General features: G+C 51.7%; 10 protein-coding genes across 10 annotated transcripts; 1 reads left to right on the top strand and 9 right to left on the bottom strand.

Moving 5' to 3' along the window:
* Positions 1-27: 27 nt before the first annotated feature.
* PV06_02254 (uncharacterized protein) lies at positions 28-1,932 on the bottom strand (the record flags this gene model as incomplete). The annotated part of the gene is made up of 5 exons (XM_016402908.1): positions 28-495; positions 576-787; positions 860-1,394; positions 1,460-1,555; positions 1,612-1,932. 5 exons carry the CDS (start codon positions 1,930-1,932, stop codon positions 28-30), a joined length of 1,632 nt encoding a protein of 543 aa, XP_016266805.1.
* A 2,885-nt stretch (positions 1,933-4,817) lies between these two features.
* On the bottom strand, positions 4,818-6,078 carry PV06_02253 (uncharacterized protein). The gene has a single exon (XM_016402907.1). It carries the CDS (start codon positions 5,836-5,838, stop codon positions 4,954-4,956), a length of 885 nt encoding a protein of 294 aa, XP_016266804.1. The 5' UTR covers positions 5,839-6,078; the 3' UTR covers positions 4,818-4,953.
* A 178-nt stretch (positions 6,079-6,256) lies between these two features.
* PV06_02252 (uncharacterized protein) lies at positions 6,257-7,198 on the bottom strand. Its single transcript, XM_016402906.1, has 2 exons — positions 6,897-7,198; positions 6,257-6,811 (listed from the first exon to the last, which is right to left on the bottom strand). Exons 1-2 carry the CDS (start codon positions 7,178-7,180, stop codon positions 6,562-6,564), a joined length of 534 nt encoding a protein of 177 aa, XP_016266803.1. The 5' UTR covers positions 7,181-7,198; the 3' UTR covers positions 6,257-6,561.
* A 209-nt stretch (positions 7,199-7,407) lies between these two features.
* PV06_02251 (uncharacterized protein) lies at positions 7,408-9,479 on the top strand. The gene has a single exon (XM_016402905.1). It carries the CDS (start codon positions 7,451-7,453, stop codon positions 9,320-9,322), a length of 1,872 nt encoding a protein of 623 aa, XP_016266802.1. The 5' UTR covers positions 7,408-7,450; the 3' UTR covers positions 9,323-9,479.
* A 69-nt stretch (positions 9,480-9,548) lies between these two features.
* On the bottom strand, positions 9,549-11,134 carry PV06_02250 (uncharacterized protein). Its single transcript, XM_016402904.1, has 4 exons — positions 10,763-11,134; positions 10,431-10,649; positions 10,119-10,317; positions 9,549-10,028 (listed from the first exon to the last, which is right to left on the bottom strand). The coding sequence occupies exons 1-4, from the start codon at positions 10,890-10,892 to the stop codon at positions 9,857-9,859; spliced, it is 720 nt and encodes a 239-aa protein (XP_016266801.1). The 5' UTR covers positions 10,893-11,134; the 3' UTR covers positions 9,549-9,856.
* Positions 11,135-11,334: 200 nt separating this feature from the next.
* Positions 11,335-12,983, bottom strand: PV06_02249 (uncharacterized protein). The gene has a single exon (XM_016402903.1). The coding sequence runs from the start codon at positions 12,922-12,924 to the stop codon at positions 11,395-11,397; it is 1,530 nt and encodes a 509-aa protein (XP_016266800.1). The 5' UTR covers positions 12,925-12,983; the 3' UTR covers positions 11,335-11,394.
* Positions 12,984-13,701: 718 nt separating this feature from the next.
* On the bottom strand, positions 13,702-13,989 carry PV06_02248 (uncharacterized protein; the record flags this gene model as incomplete). Its single annotated transcript, XM_016402902.1, has 1 exon — positions 13,702-13,989. One exon carries the CDS (start codon positions 13,987-13,989, stop codon positions 13,702-13,704), a length of 288 nt encoding a protein of 95 aa, XP_016266799.1.
* A 489-nt stretch (positions 13,990-14,478) lies between these two features.
* Positions 14,479-16,068, bottom strand: PV06_02247 (uncharacterized protein; the record flags this gene model as incomplete). The annotated part of the gene is made up of 1 exon (XM_016402901.1): positions 14,479-16,068. One exon carries the CDS (start codon positions 16,066-16,068, stop codon positions 14,479-14,481), a length of 1,590 nt encoding a protein of 529 aa, XP_016266798.1.
* Positions 16,069-16,516: 448 nt separating this feature from the next.
* Positions 16,517-17,878, bottom strand: PV06_02246 (uncharacterized protein; the record flags this gene model as incomplete). The annotated part of the gene is made up of 1 exon (XM_016402900.1): positions 16,517-17,878. The coding sequence occupies one exon, from the start codon at positions 17,876-17,878 to the stop codon at positions 16,517-16,519; it is 1,362 nt and encodes a 453-aa protein (XP_016266797.1).
* Positions 17,879-18,288: 410 nt separating this feature from the next.
* Positions 18,289-20,310, bottom strand: PV06_02245 (uncharacterized protein; the record flags this gene model as incomplete). Its single annotated transcript, XM_016402899.1, has 7 exons — positions 18,289-18,445; positions 18,499-18,526; positions 18,575-18,705; positions 18,756-18,789; positions 18,844-19,050; positions 19,107-19,203; positions 19,258-20,310. 7 exons carry the CDS (start codon positions 20,308-20,310, stop codon positions 18,289-18,291), a joined length of 1,707 nt encoding a protein of 568 aa, XP_016266796.1.
* Positions 20,311-20,857: the final 547 nt, after the last annotated feature.

Here is a 20,857-nt window from a genome sequence, read left to right as displayed (position 1 = left end):
TAGAATCGCACGTCGGAGCCAACCAACTCAGTGAAAGTCATTCTTGAACATATCCAACCCGGCCAAGATCTGTTCTCTCCTCCCGGCATCTCTGACCTTGAACTCGGCCCTGAACTGATTCGGACCAAACATGTTGGTCGCTGGGAAATCCCACAGGTCATACTCCAGTGGCTCGCCGGTGGTTTGGTCGATGGGCGCCTTGACGTCGAAAGCCCAAAGCAGCCTCGCGGTAAGTATGAACAACGAATTCTCCGCCAAGTTGTACCCTGCACAGACACGTCGCCCGGCGCCAAAACCCCAGTGGTCGCGGTTTCGGGGGTTTTGCACGTTGATGCACTCGCCAGCCGTCATGTCGTTGGCCGCGGTGCCCAAATATCGATCGGGGTTGAAACGATGAGGCTCCGGGAACATGACCGGGTCAAAGTTCAACGCCCACACGTTGCAGACGATGGCTGTGCCCGAGGGGATAAAGTAGTCTTTGTAGATGACGTCGCCCTATTTTAAACATCGCCATCGACTTACTTAGTATACGAAAGAATCATGATAACAGGCAGAAAGAAGGTGAAATAACTCACAGTACTCAAGTGTTGGAAATGATCATTCGAAGCAGTACGCCATCTCAGTACCTCTTTGACCATGGCACGGATATAAGGGAGACGGTCAAAGTCGTCGAATGTCGGCATCCGGTCACCCACAACTTGATCCAGTTCCTTGTGGGCCTTTTCCACCGTTTCGGGAAACGCGACGAGGCCCAGAATCAAACTGTTGAGAGTAAGTTGGGTGGTATCTAAAGACTGGAATTAGCGAATTTCCAAGTCACAAACGACAAGAGCCGAAAGTCATTGCAGAGCAGGCATACCACTCCCAGCCTCGATCATGGTCCCAGCGACGTACGCCGCCTGGTTCTCAGAGACACCCATCTTTGGGTAATCGACCTCCATGAACTTTTCCGCGAAACAGCCAGTGCGGATGCCCTTGGCCATTTGGTTTTGTAGGTCTTTCCATAACCCGAGCCAAAGTTGTAATTCCTTTTGGTGATACGGCTCGTATTTCCAGCGCCACCATTGCAAAGGTCTCGGCAATCCTTCGAGGACAGGGTACTTGTCGACCATGTGTACTTGTCCGAAGCACTCCGCGAAGATTCCGGTCTCGGTGTAAACGTCATTGAGGACCGGGTCGTCGACGGTGACGATACGTCTGCCGTACGTCGCGTACATGATGACGCTCGTTGAGTACCGTTTGACGTGGTTCCAAAAATTGGCGGGCTCGGTCAACAAGTCGTAGAGGTAACGTCGAGACTCGAGGTCTTGTGAGGGTTTCATGCCGTCTGCCGACTTGACGTTCAAGCAGCGATGCACGATGGCACGAATGTCACGCCACTGTTTTCCGTACGGCTTCGCAGACGACATGTGTGAGCAGTCATCGCGAGGGTGGGGGGGGTTGAGTGCCCTGAACATACCATGAACAGCATACGGTAACCGCCAGATAAAACACCCATGGCGACACGATTGACATTTCTACTTGATGTCAGGGTGCCTTGCCTATCAAAGATTTCCTGGGGAATCTCATTAGCTGTGTTTGCAGCCGGCCTTGGGACCAGACATTGCTCACTTTGACGGCTTCAGGAGAGCTGAGGACTACCCAGCGCTGGGTTCCCATCTGGATCTGGTAGATCTCACCCAACTCCTCAGCCCATTTTACCAGTTGTGACTCGCTCGGGTTGCTCGTCACTTGACCATTGTAGATATGAGAATGACCGCTGAAGAGTCTCGCTCCAGGTGGAGAAGGCGGCGGCCGCAAGCCTTTGGGTATCCTCGACCTTTCTCCTGCAAAGACATGGTAGAGAACGGCAACAACTCCGAGAGAGAACACGAGACTTGAAGCGTAAAACAATGTATGGATGTTATCAGTGGTAGTCCACGTGGAAGCCATGGTGCAAGGAACAGCAAGCAGCTGTACTATCAGGCAAATTCGGTGCCTTGCTCACTCGTGAGGTATTGAGGTACAGTCGGAAGGTCGACAATGATCCCCAATGACACTTACACATTGAGGAGTCGCGAGATCTGAAGCGGCCCACGACCTCGGATCTCCAAAGTCCCAAGCCTCCACTCCAGACTACTCGGTTTGGCGTTTGGAGGTAGTTGACGTTGCTTGTGTTACTGTGAGTTCGAAAACAGTAGCCTGACCCCACATTATACAGAATGGCCAGTTTGTAAGCACAGAGCAAGTGAGGACGGCACGAGTAGTGGGGCTGGCGTTATTTGAGGAGAGGGATGAATAGTAATGTTCACCAGTTGTCCTTCTCGAGAGTCTTGTCGTATATCTCCACGCCATTAGCGAGATGGATCGGGGTAAGAGTCTGGGGAAAGTAGAGGGGAGCCTCAACGTAGGCCTCCTTCAATCCGTCCTTTGTAAGCTCTACCCCGAATTCCCACATCGACCCATCTCCTTCACTCGACTACTAATATGGTTTGATGGGCGGCGGATTGTCATTTAAGCATTCACCCAAGAAGACTTTAAGACTTTCCAAGACTCGTCAGTAACCTTAGATACCTTAGGCAGGTAATTGGCGAAGGCCGAATCCATTTTCATCCCACACGAGTCCCAAGCCACCGGAAGAGTAATGGGTTTTGGCGTCTTGGAACCTTCCTCTACGGAGGTGGTGCAGGGCAGCATTCACCTCTTCGATGACCCGAACGCCTCTGCCGAAAACACCACTCACCTCAAACACAGCAAGGACGGCAAGATCGTTCTAGCTCCTCAGCCATCGGACTCGCCCAATGACATCCTGAACCTACCCCTGTGGCGACGCGATTTGATGTACTGGGTCATCATCATCGGCACCGTCTTCTCTGGCATTCACGGACCCATACTCACTCCCATCACTCTCGAACTTGCAGCCAAATGGGACAAGACCGTCAACGACATCGCCCAGCTGTCGTCGTACCTCCTGCTCGTCATAGGCGCCTGTATCATCTTTTATGGACCGCTGGCCATCAAATATGGCAAACGCATCATATACATATTTGGGACCATCACGCTCGTCGCGGCAGACATCTGGGCCGCCCGCGCAACTACGTACAACAGCATGATGGGTGCGCGGTGCCTGTCTGGCATCGGCCAAGGAGCGTACGAAGCCTTGTCCCTGGCCATGATCCCTGATCTCTTCTTCGTACACGAACGCGGCAGCCGAGTGACGCTGTTCCTCTTGTGCTTGCAGACTGGCGTGTTCTTGGGGGTACCCATCGGAACACAGATCGTCCTGCATTCGGGCATAGAGTGGTGCTTCGGAGGCCTCGCGATCGGGGAGGCAATCATCCTGGTCGCACTGATTTTCTTCGTGCGCGAGCCTGGATTTGGACGGCATCACATTGACCCCCTGGCGCACGTGACTGAAGATGCAATTCTGGACAAGGTGCATGAGGTAGAGTACACCCATGAAGAAGAGAAGGTCAGCAGCAGCCCTGAGGAGCAACAGCAGCGGCCGGCGGAGGCACAGCTGACACGAGGAGGACCGGGTGCCGACGAGGCTCCCAAGACGTACATGCAATGGGTGAATCCGTGGCAAGGGGTCATCGGACACGAAAACATTCTCAAGTCGACCATCCGCACCTTCGCCTTGTCCTTGCATCCGACGATCCTGTGGGCGTCGATCGCAGCTCTGCCCATGGCCTGGTCGGTCGGCATTTCCTTCACGTTGGCCCTGGAGTTGTCACCACCGCCGTACAACTTCAGTCCGACCGGCCTTGCGAACCTGTACATCGCCGCCTGGATTGGCATCACCATCGCCGTGTGTATCGGCATTGCCACCATCGATCCAATCTCCAAATTCATGGCGAGACGCAACCGAAACATCTTCGAACCCGAGTTCCGACTGGTCATGCTCTTCCCCGCCCTCATCATCGCCGGGGTCGGCTTCATCGGCTGGGGTTGGGCGTACACGACGCACGTCCACTGGATCGGCCTGGCGATCTTGTTGCTTCTCGCCAATTGTGGTGCCGTGCTCGGGAACGCCGCCATCATCGGATACGTGGTCGACGCCCACCGCAGCTGGGCAAACGAGTCGCAGGTCGTCTTGTTCGCCTGGAAGAATTTCTACCCATTCACCATGGGTTATTGGTTCGTCCCCTGGTTCATCAAGGACGGCCCCAAAAAGACGTGGGCTGCTGTCGGGGGCATCATTGTCGGCTTGTACTCGCTCGGAGTCATCTTTTATGTTTTTGGTAAAAGGATGAGGGCTTTTTGGCAAAAGAGATCATTCTTGGGTTTCGCCGCGAACTAAAGTCTGAGGTCGTGTGTGACATGTGTGTTGGTAGTACTCGAAAAGGGCAAGGACTGTAACAAATCAGGATGAGAAAACCAGTTCCGAGGCCACTTGCTCGGTCAGGAGGGACTTGGACCATGTGACAAATAAGAATGTTTCCAAAAGGAGCACACGTGGAAATTATAGCCTTGTATCGTATTCAAAGCTGTATCAGTGATGATGAGCCAGTGCCACGGTTGAATACGAGTACAAGGCTAGAATCAGATAGGGGGCACGAAGCGTGGAGCACACCCATTGCTCATTGTCCGTGGCACTTTATCTCACCACGGTTATCAACTTGTCTTGGAAATAGCCCTACAGAATCGTCCAGTCAGGTTGGCCTTCCGGCTACATACCTAGGTACGGAACCGTAACATTGGGACGTTGGCTTGGACGTGGGGTTACTTCCAAAGACAACAAGATAAGGGGGGGAGGAATATCCCGGGGAATTGTAGCTGATGTGACCTTCCCTTTTAGATGTGGCCCATCACCTTACAAACATACACGTTGTGATTAATTATGTTTGTAGCATTTCAATTACGATCTTGCATGCTATGAGTGAATATTTGGACTAATCCAACCAAACCCAATCCCGTCCATAACGCAAAATTCGGGTCTGATATACTTTTGAAATGTCGTTAACCTCAAGTTCATCCTTGTAGTGAATATCCCACATCCCCCGACTTGTTTGCCAAATCAATCAACCGCCGACGCATTCCTTCAGCACGACCACGTTTCGAGTTCGGCACCTTTGAGAAGTCGCACTGATCGATCCAGTCTCGCAGTCCGTGCTGGAGGACGTTCCTCGCACGAAGACTTCCACCCTTGACATGACCGACGCTTCCGTGCAACGTCATACGCTCCTTGTCACCGTCGTACGCGCCGCGATGGAGGATGTTGTTGTTGTAAAAGACAACGTCTCCGGGGCTCATCTGCACACGCAGTTCCCCCGGGAGACCTTTCTCGTAAGGGTCGGCGACACGTTCGGTCTCCGTACGAGCACGTCTGTGAGAACCGGGGACGACGATGAGGCTGTTGTCGTCGTAAAGGGCGAGGTTCCACTGCGTGTGCCATGCCGGTTTGGCAAGTCTCGCGAGCTCCTCTTCGGGGGTGGCCTTGTCTGAAATGTCGTCGCGGTGCCAGCGGAGCTCAAAGTCGTGGTCGGGTCGGACGAGCAGGTTGAACAGCTCCATCACGAGATCGTCGTCTCCGCACTGCAATAGGTCCTTGGTCGGGTTGATGAGGGCGTCGGAGAAGTAAGTGGCCGTGAACAATTCGTGCTCGAGCATCGCCGGATGCATGAGGCCTTGCACGCCCCAGATACCTGCCTCGGCGGGGTTCTGGCCTTCTTTGACGTTCCACGGTGGGAATTGTTTGGGGAGCGTTCGTACATTCGGCCACTGACCTTGTCGAGCGAGGGTGGTCACCCGGTGGCAGGCGTTGCGCAATTTCTCAATCTCTTCAGGTGTCAAGGTTGATCTGATGACTACGAAACCATCACGCTCCAAGGCTTCAACATTGGGAGATTTTGCCATTTCACAGTGACCAAAAATTTTGATGCGGTTCGGGCGTGATAACAAGATAAACGTTGAAGATATATCTTGACGTGGAAGTGTTCCTGAATAAAAGTCACCTCTTACAAAAAGTATTCAGCTTCTCATGTTGCATATGTTGGAGGTATCAATGTGACATTGATGCTCGACGGAAAAGCGCGTTGCCAGATTACGCCTGATGTAACGTCGCAGTTGTAGATCTCAACCGCCGATCAATGACCTATGAAGGTTCAACGAGAACTGTTACGTCTCCATTGTTGGGTTTACCATTCTCATAAATGATATCCTTAGGCGTTGATGCTAGACTTGTTACAGTCGGAAACCACAGCCAAAGCTTATATGTTCATGATCGTGAGCGTAATGGGTGATCAAGCCATTGATGCCATATATGTACATGTAATGGAACAATGGATGATGACCACTTGGAGATAACGATGCAGCAGTGTCCGGGCTGATATCGTTGATATCATGCGCCTCGTTCGAACCAAGCCGTCAAAAGGAGAAGGCAACAGCTCACCGATGTTTCTGTCTTTGGCTCGAATGAGACCTGATAATGCTTGTGAACCCAGCCCAGTATGGTTGAGACAAGTTTGCCTCTACTGATTGTTGGGCCATGACCATTGTTGTTTCCAGTTGCTATCTACGCAACAAAGATTAAGGTCCGGAGTCGACCGAAGTGCTTGAAGCCTCTCCTCCACTTCTGTATCAGCCTCGATGATAGGAATCCTTGGACTCTTCGAAGTAATGCGACATCTCTGTGCCCGAGTTGTGGTAATTGCACTTGACGTAGAAAGGTTCTTTCTCAGGACTGCAATCCAGGATGGTCTTGTAGCAGCCAACATTCTTGGCGACGGAGTCGAGAGATGCCAGCAGTTTCTGGCCCAAGTGTTTCCCTTGATGCTCCTTGGCTATCGAGATCTCCTCAATATGGCCGCACATGCCACGATTGTGAATACTGCGCGTGTATCTTGTTAGATGATGGCAGGGACCTACGTCTCGGGCCCCGAATCGGAAAGGCAGGCTTATCGTCCCAGACTTACAATTTCTTCTCGACAATCAGACTCCCTGTGCCGACAATACGGCCTTCATACTCGATGACAATAAGATAGTAAGTACCTTTCCCTTGCGTGTTCATCTCATCGTATCGCTCATAGAATTCATCCTCCGTAAGATCACCAACCCACGTTAAAACACGTAAACAGTCCAAGAAGCCCTTGGCAAAGTCGGTCCTCTCCAGCGACCGGGCAACATAGCCTTCTGGAAAGGATGTCTTGATATCGTCTGAAATTAACGTGCTGGAAAAGAGACCCTTTGAAGCAGCCATGTTGTCCTTTTCTCATCATGTACCTTAAGGAGGGAGCAAGTTGATCGGGATGCGAGATGAGTGCCGGACGGCTTAAGCGGTCAAGGTGTATAAAAATTGGTAGGTTTGCCGGACGGAACGGCGCTATATTTCCCCGATCCCAGTCAAAACGTCCAGATTTCATGATCGTTTTACTCTGCACAGACAACATGATATATTCGACTATGAGATAAATGTTTCGGGCTGAACGTGTCCTCAGTTGTGGATTTCTTGTACAGAACGTCTCTCGAGATGGCAGACCCTTTGTATGAGCTGTTGAGGCCTCATATTCCCACAACCTCTCCCACCGCAACAAATTCACCAACCTCCAACCCAGAGATATCGAGATACTTGTCGCGTCTGGTGTCTTTACGGTTGAATGACTTGACCACGACCGAGCCTCAGTCCCTGGCTCAGTCGGCTCAGTCGAACCTCGTTTCCATCCAGGCGCTTAGTTCACGCTCACACCGCACCACAACCACCTCATCAGACCAGCTGTCCACACTCCGCACATCACTACCGACATTGACCTCGTCGGTCGACGCCCTCAAAGGCGAAATTCCAGAACTCGACTCGAGCGCGGTCAAGTTCGCTACATTGTACACCCGGTCCAAGGACGAGACAGCGGGTGTCAACAATGCCCTCCTCACTCGTCGACGGGAATCGGCCCTGCTGGCACGCCAAGCCGACAAGGCCCAAGACATTCTCGAATTGCCCTCTTTACTGTCGGCAGCGATCGCATCGGCGAGCGGCAACGCCAACGCCACATCCACCTCCGGTGGTGGTGGTGGTGGTGGTGGTGCAAATTACACCCAGGCACTCGACCTCTTCGCCCACATCAAGCGTCTCCAGATCCTTTACCCAGAATCAGAACTCGTCAAGGGGGTGGTCGCCGACGCCCAAGTCGCCATGAAGGACATGACGAGTAACCTCATCGCCAGTCTCCGGACACAAAACATCCGCCTCGCCGCCGCGATCCGCATGATAGGTTGGCTACGCCGCGTTGCCCCGGAACTCAACACGTCTAACCTCCAAAGAACACATCCCTCCTCCTCCTCCTTCTCCTCCAGGGGGCCAGGCACGACACAGTTCAGCAGCAGCATGTCCTCGTCGCATCAACCTCAATCGACCAACACCGCCACATCCCAAGACGAAGGTCACTTTGGTGCGCTGTTCCTCTGCGCCCGACTCGCCACCTTTCTCGGCATGACTGAAGCTCTCGCCCCGCTTCGCGAACTCGCCGACCAAGAAACACGAGCGAGAAAGCTCGCAAACACATCCACCTCCGCGTCCGCGACGACAAGGGCGGCCGCATCACGTCCTGACCTTAAGACGCGTAAATCGTCCAATTCTGGTGGCGGCTCATACAACCCTCTCGCCGGCCAACAGACCGAGCGTTATCTCAAGCGATACATTGAGATATTCCGTGAACAGTCCTTCGCCACGATGAGTATGTATCGCAACGTCTTTCCAGAAGATGAAGGCGGTGTTGGTGGTGGTGGTGGTGATGAAAACACCAAAACCCCTTCCCCAACCGACAAGGACTCGAGATCTTTGTCACTCTCACTCCCTCCGGCATTACAGTCTTTCCCTCTACACCTGGTGGAAATATTCATGTCAACATTAAAAGAATACCTTCCCAACATTACGGACCCTGCCGTGAGGGAATCTTTGCTCATGCAGGTTCTCTACGCCGCCAACAGCCTTGGTAGATTAGGTGCGGATTTTAGTCTTATGATTGCCACGCTTTATGAGGATGAGGATGAATATGATGAGGAGGAAGACGAAGACGAAGAGGTCGAGCATAAGCAGGAGGAGAATGTCAACGTTTCACCTGTGACCGGAGACGAAGAAGAAGATAAAGAGAGATCCGACCTTCCACATGACAGCAAAACAAAAGACGATGATCCCCAACACGAAGAAGAAGAGAGTGACGAGAATCCAAATCAGACAGACACAAAAGAAGAAGGGAAGTCGTCCGTTCCACCACCGCCACCGGAACCAGAATGGATCGCCGTGATCAAGAAACACCGGGTCCAAGCGGCTAGATTGGAGGCTCTCGCCGCGGGCCAAGATCGGGTCGTGGTGCAAAGGCGAGAGTCGAGCGATGTCGCGGTTCGATGACACACAACAGACCGCGAAGACGACAACTGAAAGGACGAGGGTTTTTCTTTTTCCAATAACGGAAATACTTCAAGATATCTATCTACCTACCTTAGAGTACCCTCAAATATATGCCTAGGTACATGTGTCAAGATTGAATGAGAAATAGAAAGTGTAGAGGCATCTCTCAGATCTCGTGTAGATGATCAGTCAAAAATACTGTACTCGTACGGAGTACCATTATTTGGATTATACCTCTTCGTATCTCCGTCAGCAATGGGTATTCTTGCTGAGACCGATAGAATATGCTGGGAGGGTCATGCCTGTTTACAGTGTCATTATACCTCAGCAAACAAAACTAAACCTGCTCCATTAGCCACGCCATGTGAACCCATACTATCAACACGCTTTGAATGAACACTGCACCAACAGAAAAGTAAGATCTTTGCTTCGTTCCTCCAACACGTTCTTCCTCGCAGGAGTACGGACAACCATGTGTCACTAACCATATGACATGCATGGGATGGTGTGGCGGAAACCTGGCCCTCTACTCGACTACAATCCAAATTTATGCTTCTTGATGCGCGGGAGAACACCAGCCAAGACCAGGATACTCGCGACGATGACGGCCCACAACTTGATATGGAGAGCGTTCTTGTTGAAAGCGGTCTGCGTGGCAGCAGCGATGACGGCCAACATGTAGACTTGCAAGATATATCCTGCTATTCTGTATGCGTTCCGTGGTTGTCAGCATTTCTCTCAGATGTCGACAAAATTTGCCCCCAAACGGCTGGCGAGCAAGGTCATTCTTTCTTACCTGTGGTACTTGTACATTGCCTTTGCATTGTCGACTCCACCAAAGAGCTGGGGAGTATAAAATTGCGCAAACCCAAAAAGCCATTGGATGAAGATGTAAATGTAAGCGACCAGGCCCATCTTGCCGTGGATACTGGTGAATCTGGTCTCTGGGTGCGAGGCCTTGTTCATTTCGATAATCACCAATCCAGCGATCAAACCTGTTGTTGTTGTCGACTCATGTATCAGCAACACAACACGCACGCCCGCGAGATATCCCCTTGACCTCTTTTGCTGGCGAGTACGCCCAACGTTGAAGAAAAAATAAACGTACCTGCTACACCCAACGTGTTGAATACAGAATGTGCATATGATCCACGCATCTTATCTTTCTGTGACGCGGTCGGCTGAAGCACGAGTGTGCCCTGGACGAAGAGGAGGGTGGCCGCCGAGTTCAGCAGAGGATGGTAGGAGAAGAAGATGAAGTCGTTTTGGAAGATGGCGGCCCACACGAGGGCGGCGAGAATCCATATGCCTGCTTGAGCGAGGATTGCTGTAACACCACACACACGCCAAAACGTCAGTCTGTGTTTGTTCATTGCGTTCGTCGGTGCTACCGAGAATAGGTGTGCTTGTAATAATCCCCAGGGTGTCGTCTACGCTTACCGGTGCCCGTGACCAGATTGAACTGTAGCCCTTGTCCTGGCCTTTGCGTGACATCACCTGGACGTCCGAGGAGAGGTTCCTCCTCTTGTAACGCAGGGTTCTGCTCTGGAACTCCGGTTGCCGAAGCCATTTTGTGTTTGATTCCTGTGGTCGTTTTAACAGAGAAGAGTACAAGTACGGGAACGAAGTCCTCGGAGGAGTGAAAGAGGCGAGGAGAGGTGGGAGGCCGAAGAGGTGAGAGAAGAGGAGGAGGATGAGGACGAGGGAGAAGGAACAAGTCGGTATATTATCAGATTATCGTGATCATCGTTTTGGGCCCTTGCAAATCGTCGACATCAATTGCTCGAGACTGCGGAGATGATGCCGCTAGACATGCATGTTGGAGGTCTTCATGGTACTCGTACTGTTTATTAGCTGACCAACATCTGCCGGGGATTGGTTAAAGAAGGCGGCAAGGGAGAAGCTCATGACGCCATCTACGCGCTTTCTTTTATCACCGCTTGAGGCCGATGAGATGCTTACGAATACATATCAATCAATCCACTAATTATCGGGGCTGTTCAGTATATCAACGTGATTTCTCCTGTATATTTTTGGGTAGTCACAATGTCACCATTAGGCTTCATGCCATACTATGGAATCCTCACAGGTCTCTCAAATCGCAGCAGGCACATAATGATGCCAGCAAAAGCGGCTGCCACGGAAACAAAGTCATAAGGCAGGCCTAACCATGCCCCTCCGCCGTGCTCCAAGCCAATGTTAAATAACATGGCGGTGACAGGGTAGGCCATCATAGTGCTGAGAGTTTCTGCCACAGCCATGACGGAGAAGACAGTCCCCTTGTCCTGGTTGCTGACCAAAGCCGCAGCGAGAGCTCGCATGGTCGCAGGAAGACCGGTCGAGAGCGTTTCGATAAACATGCCGATGACCATGATGATCGGGTTTGGTGCAAGCCCTGTAACTGCATAAGCCAGTGCGAGTACGAACAACGATGCCCTGGTCATGACCACATTCTTCTGTAGGACACTGATTGAGAAGCGGCTGTCGATATAGTTGGACATCAGAGGGAGGATCGTCAACAGCATCACGGTTGTCGCCGCCGCCTGAATAGAGTAAAGGAGGGTAGCGTTGGCCAGAGTCCAGCCGTATCTGTCGGACACGTATCGCTGGACCAGGTCGTTCAAGGCGTAGTATATGATCTTGAACGGCAATGTCAATGCCACAAACACCAACCGCCAGTCACTCCAAATCTTCAACACTCTACGGATAGACATTTGCGAATCAGCAAAGGAAAATCCACCCCTCTTTGGCGGTGCTGGTGGTGTTGTCGTCGTCTGCGGCCCTTCTTCATGTTCCGACGTCGTCTCTTCCGCCTCGTCGTTGTGATTTTGCAAGTGCAGTGTCTCCGGTAACGACAAGACCACAATTATGGTGAACCCCAGGATTCCGAGACCCAGGTACACGGGATACCACGGACTCCATCGCATCAAGATGCCTGCGACGAAAGGGCCCAGCATCCTCCCGAGATAGGAAAAGGATGTCGCTCGAAAGAATGCATCTGCGAGTCGGCCTTCGGGACTGATGTCTGACAGAATGCAAACGAAGAGCATCTCCGTGACTATCGTACCTCCAGTGAAGAGGCCAAATGCACCCGATAGCCAGACAGTCCGAAGAGGGAACCGACCGTCTAGCCAGGTGACCGCCGTAATCCATACTTGCATCAAGAAAATGGACGACGCGTTCGCTATGAAAATGTGCCGCCGGCCAATCCTGTCTGCAAGGACCCCAATGGGTATGCTCAATAGTAGGCCAGGGACAGCCTGGGAGACCTCCAACCATCCTTTCAGCGACGACACTTGGGTTTGAACGGGACTGATCTTGCAGAAGGACTCCGGGACCGGGCCATGGGCGGGCAGGTCCGGCCTGGGATGTTTATGGTACCACTGTTTACAGTAGATGTTTTCAAAGACCTCTGTTTGAGCAGGTATCAAGATCTGGAATGCAATGTTGATACAGAACACCAGTGCGTAGAGTTTCCAAAATATCGTCCTCGACGGCGGTGGTTTGTGTGCCGTGTTTTCTGGAGTTGGCTCTTGAAGCAACGGCTGGCTTTCTGTTGATTGCTGCTGCTGCCGTGGTTGTTCATCTTCGGAAATTGTCATGTTGCTGGTTACTTAGGGTGAACAAAAGAAAAAAAAAGTCACATACAAGGGAGAACATTATATGAGTCGAACGCGTTCCATGCTGATAACGTCAGTATATATATATATGTACAAGCTTGGAGTTAGTTGTTGATGAAAAAGTAAGATAACAGGTCGAAATAACGGATGCCTGGCTGATCGAGCTATCTCAGGGTCCTTGAGTTCTGGATGATGGAAGTCGAGGAACCCGAGGACCCCGTCACAGTCAAGCCCCTGGTTTGGTAGCGCGTTAGGCAACACTGTTACAGGTGCTGGGACCAGTCGTATGCCCCGGGGAGGGCTCTCTAGGTGGGGCGGCTTCTGGCATGACTTTATTAACTTGCTACTACATAAGGCCTGAGGGCGTACAATATACGCGCTCTGTACGCATGCCCATTTTCCCTACCTACCTATAGATTGATAAGGCAGTAGTTAGCTAACCACGAAGGATATTCTACCCATTATCTGAGTGCAAACTTGTATCTGCTGAAACTCGAGATCAATTCCTCAAGAAGGACGACAGTGCAGCTCTTCATTGGCACAACACACCTGAACAACCACACATCAGCCCACGTATTGCTAACCTGACTCTCTGAATTGTTACTGTTTGACTACTCGACCTCAAGTTCAAACTCAAGGGCGTTTTGTTCCCTTTGATCCTGAGCAACCCACGTACTATATTTACCCCAGATATTGTGGTGTGTTCCATGCTGACATTCTCATATCTACAATGGTCAAGTAACGAGCAACCCGAGCGAGTCACAACTGGTAAATGGGGCTGAGGAGTTGGGTGAGATCTACCAGATCCAGATGGGAACCCAGCGTTGGGTTGTCCTCAGCTCTCCTGAAGCCGTCAAAGTGAGCAATAACGGAAGTCGGCCGTTCCATCCCACCTGGAAAACTCATTTGCGCGTCAACCCAAACCTCCCCGAGATGGGGCTTCCAGATCTTTTGCGTGCACGACCCCGACGGTGTCTGTGTCGAGTTCTGCGACGTGGTCGCCCAAGAGGCCAGCGGTCCCGGTTCGACACCGCTGGTGCCACTCATGGTGGCGCCGCATACCGCCCGACTTGACAAGAACTTACGGTTCTTCACCGACGTGGTCGGCCTCGACTTCATGTGCGGCGTCCAATCACCCGGACAGGTGTTGAACGCGTGGGAGCCGAGTTCAAGCAATAAACAAACTATCCGCGTGGTGGCACCGGTTCAAAGGTATTTACTAAGAGCATGAAATGGAAGTCCCTTGTATGATTATGCCCTCGTCCGTCTATTTCTGGTCCGAATTCGGGTTGGGCGGACCAATAATTATTCCGAGGGATACGCTACGAGACTCAACAAAGGAACCACATAATTTGACAGCCTCGTTCTCCATTGACAAGAAAAGACCGGATCAGAATCTGACGGCCAACGGTCATGAGCGTGATTCCGATCAATAAAAGACCATTTCGCTCCTACCATTTTTTTTTGAAGTCGGGCTTCTGACGAGTTTGGCCTCTTGTGTCTTTGACTGCTTCCTGATCCCTGGCCACCACCACCTCATGCGACACCCAACTTTTGCTTTTGTTCCAGAAGCCAATCTTTGGCGATACTCTCGTGGGTCGAGAACGACACGCTATCCCCGAACCCTTTCAACCACATGATGAACCGCTCCGACATTCCTATGATGTGGGCGAGGCCAGAAGTGTCCGGGTGCATCAGAATCGGAAAGATGAAGTCCGCAGAGGCGCCTCCTTCGGATGAGTTCTCCCACAGCCACATGAACTTGTCCTTCCACATCTGCTCGACCACGCGAGTCGACACGTAGCCCATGCTGTTCGCCAGGTGGGGCAGGTACTGCAGAGGCATCATGTCCTCGTTGTACCATCCGCACGGGATTTCCACCAGAGGATGCTCGTCGCCCTCGGGATACGACCGCGGCGAGATCTGGGTCGGGTGGAGCCACGAGGAAGCCGGCTTGGAGAAGTCGATGGTCTTGATCGGCGGGTCGCTGGGCGTGAAGTAGGGTTGCGAGTCGTGGTGCATGAGCGACGTGTCGTAGAGGAACTCGTGTTCGCGGAGCAGCTTGACCGTGGTCTCCCGGATGGTGTACATGGGCGCCCGGTAGCCCCGTGGCTTTTTGCCGCCGCACAACTTTGTCGCGACGTCGATGCACTTGAGCAGGACGTCCTTCTCTTGCTCCGCCGTCATCTGATAGATGCCTTCGTGAGAATAACCGTGAAGCCCAATTTCCGCTCCGGATTCGACCACCCGCTGGACTGTCTGCGGAAACGTCTCTATGGTGTGGCCCGGGATGAACCACGTCACCTGGTCTGCAATTCCACACTTCTTGAGCATGTCGAGTAACCGGAGAGCTCCAACCTGACCCGCAAAGATCCCGGAGCTGTAGTCGGCCATGTTGTTGTCCGGGTGGCACCCGGTGCCCAGCCAATGTGACACCGCATCGAAATCGAACGACAAGGCCACTTTGACACGTCGGCGACGGATTTCCACCGGTGGTGGCGGCGTGGGTGGAATTTGCTCGAGGCCCCCTGTCTCCGAAACCAAATATTCGCAATCTGTTGGCATACCAGCATTGACAGGAGCCATGTCTTGAGGACAAGCGCTCGTGACGATGATGAGATCCGTCTGTGCCTCCAAGGTCACATACTGGCCCTTTTCAGAGGTTGGATTTTTGATGTCCAACGCGCCACGGTGATCTATAGCCACATTCATGAACAAGTTCAGGGGGTCAGGGACCCAGTCGTCCGCGATGTCAAAATGTGGAAAGTTATCTTTCAAAGCCTGGTGCATGTTGTCAGTGCAGTTGTCGTGGTATCCATCGAAGCCTTGCATGCGATATCGTTCAGCGTCGCAGGCCGACCAGATGATGTCGTGGACGCCTTTCGTGGTGTCCTCTGTCAAGACGAGCATGGGCTTCCTCCTTGTGCTGTACAACGTGTCCCCCTGAGAAAGTGACACCTTGAGCAAGATGGTCCTTGTATGGACCATGGACAGGAAGTCATTCGCATCCTTGGGGTTAAACGCCCAGAAATCCACCACTTGTTTGCCATGAGTGTTGACAACTTTCACTTGCTGACCCCTCTTGACGGAGAAGGCGACAGCTTTGCGTGCTGGTATGATCCCCATGTTGTTTCAATATCCTGACACTATTATGGTGACGGCTAGAGGCTACAGGCAAAATGCCCAAGAGCCTGAAGTCTGGTTCTTATTTATCATGCCTTTTAGTGCTCACTCAACACCCTCCCAGTCGACCATGCTGCGGACATGAGCGCTTGGGAGTATGCTTTCGTAGATGCGGGGGCCCGTAGTTCCAGCAAAATGGAAATCTTTACATTCCTCGCCGGTTCATGATAAAGCAGGGATACTGTTATCCGTGGAAGAACTCCTGGGTGGAAAAGGTCGATTGAGGTCATCGGATTTGCAAATCGTCAAAATACGGAGTTCACCGTGATCCAGTTCGAGAAAGAGCAGGACTCTGTTTAGTGCTTTGGACTGCCGTACTAAAAGGCGAACGATGACCAGTAGGGGTTTCTGTTGACTAGCCGCCTGAAATCAGGTTATCTCCTTCTGAGGCCTACAAGATCATTGCGGGCCTACGACTCTTTGGCTGAAGCCGCGACCAGCGCGAGGTCATGAGCCTGCCTTCTTTGAAGACCGCCAACAAATGTTTATCAGGCCTGTCCAATACCGTGATGTCTTCCAATGGATTCTCATTGAGTATGAGAAGATCGGCAATGAAACCCGGAGCAACTCGGCCCAACGAATCGTGGTGCTTCATCATGCGCGCTGCGTTCACAGTGGCGCTCTGAAGAATCTCAAGTGGTGTCTGCACAGATCGTCTTAGCACAAACTCTTTCGTTTGTGCAAAATGCATCGGCCCAAGAAGATCAGTGCCAAAGCAAATGGTGACGCCGGCTTCTTTCGCGATCTTTATTGCCTCGAGGCCTCTTTCCAGACTACTCCGAAGTTTCTTTCTCGAACTCTCACTGACGAAACCATGAAACTCCGGCATAGATGCGGCCGCGGACGTCGCCAGGGTAGGAGTCAGATATACTCCTTTCTGTGCCATCATTTGGGCGGTGGCCTTGTCCAGATAATTGCCGTGCTCGATTCCCAAAACGCCATTGCGTATTGCGTGCTGGATGACTTGAGGGGTATATGCATGTGCGGTTGTGAAGGTTCCCGCATTCGATGTCACCGTTGTGATGGCTCTGATTTCCTCGTCCGTAAAGTCGATATCCCCCAACGACCCTCTAGGACTTGAGATAGCGCCTCCTCCCATGATTTTTATAAAGTCTGCCCCAAGTCGTAACTCCTCTCGAGAGAATTTCAAGCACTCTGGTACACCGTCTACGGTCCGACAAGCCAGCTGCCTGCCGCCTCCGCAGCAATCGCTATCATCTCTCCGAGGTCGGTGATCACCAGAGCCTCCGGACTGAGTAAGTTGACGACCCGCGAGGAAAAGACGAGGTCCAGGATGTATCCCGGCCTCAAATGCTTCCTTTAGTGGCAGCAAAGCTCCACCACAGTCTCTGACAGTCGTGAAACCTCGGTCAATCATGGCTTGCCCTACTTCTGGCTGCCTGAGAAGACCTGTCGGCGCCGGATACTGCAGGATCTCATCAAGACTCATGCTTCCTTGCACAGCTGCCAAATGTACGTGGCAGTCCCAGAGGCCGGGCAAAATGTACTTGCCACTCAGATCGACTTCTTCTGCATCCTCTTCAGCGCTCTTCGCATCGGACACTGGCTCTGCAACGGATACGACCAGACCGCCGCTAAGTCGGACTGTGACATTACGCTGAACACTTCCGTCTGAGGGATCAATGACATTTGCTCTCGTCAAGACGTAGGTAGTTTGGCTGGGCAGCTTCCAGGGTGTCACGATGCTTTCCAGATCGAGTGGAACATCATCTTCGACTGCCATCGAGTCCATCTTATCGAAGTGGTGCCTCTGCCTGGTGATACAGGAGAACGTCAAACAATTTCTATCATAGATATCACGAGCTCCAGCGAGGCCTAGTTTCTGGTCACCAGACCTCGCGAAGAGCAATCGCTTCAGAGGAGTGTTCTTGCGTAGGGGAGCTTGAAGGTAGCCTGAATTGCTACGTAAATGCTAGTCAAATACGGTAGAGTATGGCCACCGGACCAGTTGCGCCGTGCTGGACCGTAGAGCCTGGTACAGTTCAGCCTTGCGATCCTCCATTAGCAATGCCCACGTTATAACCACCCCTCTGGGTTCATTCGAAATGACACTTCGACTTCAAGTTCATCTCATGGACTGTCATTAGACATTGGATTGTTCTCGAGGCTCAGGTCTGCTAGCTTATCCTGAGCATTTGAGATCTAGAATCTACTCCATTTGCTCCGCATTCTAATACGCTTGCCAAAAATGAAGAAGAAGAAGGGCACTGGGATTAGTGCCACGGAGAAGAAGGCGAATATGCTGGTGCCCCAAGGAATACCCACATTGGCGTATAAAGGCGAAATGATGAGAGGAAACCTGTGATGAGAATATCAACGTCAGTCCTCTAGAACGTGTCTTCATACACTTACGCTGCTGCAAAACATGACCGCAAGAAGGCTATACCTCGAGTTAGCGCATTTCCCGTTAAAGATCCGGGGAACTAACTATTCGCTGCTACTGCACTGGCAGCATATCTCTGAAAGGTATCGACTAGGTAATTGAGTGCTGCCTGGAAGATGGTAAAGAATCCAACGCCAGTCATGGTGAGGCCGATAACCGGAGCAATCCAGTGGATTCTGATGCAATGTGTCAACAATCGAAATTGAATAGGGTCCTAGATGCTTACTTTGGATCCGCAGTCCAGCCTGTCACAAACATGCCTATCCCAGATCAGTGACCTCTGTTCGGAGTTAGAGTCGGCCGATAAGACTTACCGGCGCTGAAAAGAAACGAGCCAAACATCATCGGCGGTAGACGCAGTTCTGGTGAAGTCTTGCCACCTGATTTACGATTGTAAACAAGCTGGTTGTAGACATTGATACCTGCACCAGTGACTGCGCCCACAAGTATAGCCAAAAAGGGCAACTCTGAAGGGACCTCTTTCCAGTGTCGATGTTGTTCGAAGATGATTGGAATGGCACCTTCATATCTGTAAGTACAATATTTCATCATGAAAGATCATTGCCATGGCACTTACCGAGCTGCATGTACAAGATCCCGTAGCAAAAACTTGCATATAGCGCAACAAGAGCACAAATTGGCGTCAGTAAAAGCTGAAAAGGTCGAACCAAGAACTAGACATGTGAGTATACATTGCGCCATCATAGATTTATGGCCAAGCAACTTACCTTTCTACCTAGCTCTTTGATTGATACATCCCATTCTTCGAACTTGGCATGCAAAGCCCAATTTCCACTCTGGTGGCGCAGTCGGCGCGCTTTGTAGACAAGGAGACGTGGCGGATATGATTCATCCAAGAATATCATGTCAATGACCAAGATGGAAAGCATCATTATACCTGTCAGATATTCTGTCCATCGCCAACCAAGACTCGGCTGAACCACCAAAGCAGCACCAACGATCGGTCCAAAGACTGGTCCTATGACGACAGCCATGGCGTACGATGCTATGGCGATACCTCGTTGAGTCGGAGGGAACAGGTCGCTCAAAACGCCTCCTGTATTGGTGACCGGAGCAGAGGCGAAGAAGCCACAGAAGAACCTGGTGATCATGATGGTCTGAAGGTCCTTGGCCGTTGCGGTGGCAAACGCAAAGCATGCGGCCACAAACATGGGCGGCAGGACAGCATGCTTCCTACCAAAAACCTCGGACAAGGGCGCCCACAATAAAGGGCCAATGCCGAAAGCGAACAGAAACAATGTCGTACCCAAGGTAGCGGTTTGTGTACCAACATTATACTCATCAGCCACCTGCCTCGTGCCGGGACTGTACGCAGCACTGGACCAGGTCGCTGTCATCGTGGTGAGACCATAGAGTCCCGTAGTGATGACTTTTTTCTTCAGTGCCCAGTTGACTGGTCTATATGGGTCATCTGGACCGTCAAAATCCACAAGATCCTCCACGGTCGTTTTCTGATGCTCTAGCGGATGACTAAAATTTCCTATCGGTTGTCGCGTCCGAATCCTGGACAAGATGGTCTCACGTCTAGTGATTGTCCGTGTTAGATTCATGTCGCGCCCTGTGACTCGAGACGGTGAAGCATCTGTGGAGGTCTTTTCACTCCGGCCATCTTCTTCCGGATCTGGGCCGAGGTCACCATATTCAGAGTTTGTGGTCTGGCGAGACAGTTCGCGAGAAAGATTGGCAGAGTCTCGAGTGTCGGTCGGTGACAGTGTCTGTCGACTCTGCACTACCTGGTTTGTTGTGTTGACGTCTGCCATTGTGAATTTTTCGTTATCGAGACATTGTCATGACATTGTTGTTGGAGCCGAAGGAGCGTGTTTATCAATAGGAAAAGGCATCCGATCTCGCCAAAGGTCACTGCGCATCCCGGACGACCTAAAGCCGAAATCCCTCAGTCTGACAGAGTTTGCGAGCGGGTGGATTAGCGCTCACAGCCACAACCCGGAAACCGTCAGACAAAACAAAGAGTCATTTGATGCTCATGTGTCTCGGCAAACGAACCATGTCTTCGCTTCGACGCCTCGCTTTTATTTGCCGGTCTAACCGGCCAACATGCAAAAATCACGGTCTCCTACTCGTACTGGAACATTCCGTATGCGACTGCTCAGAAGAAACGTCTCAATGGTTGATATCGGTTTCTGAAACAAGCTTTTCTAGATTCATGTACGATCAACAGGTCTCAAGCCTTTCCCCAGGTCTGTAGCATCCACAACATGACAGGGACTTGGCCGATGCCGGAGTTTGAACGCCAGCGGCTCCAGTCACAGCAGAGTTCCAATCAATGAAACGAACGCGAATGGTCAT

Source organism: Exophiala oligosperma (assembly GCF_000835515.1).
Source record: "Exophiala oligosperma strain CBS 72588 unplaced genomic scaffold supercont1.2, whole genome shotgun sequence".
Classification (NCBI taxonomy): Eukaryota; Fungi; Ascomycota; class Eurotiomycetes; order Chaetothyriales; family Herpotrichiellaceae; genus Exophiala; species Exophiala oligosperma.
The sequence above is the reverse complement of the archived record's forward strand: the minus strand, read 5'-3'. Positions and strand labels throughout refer to the sequence as shown.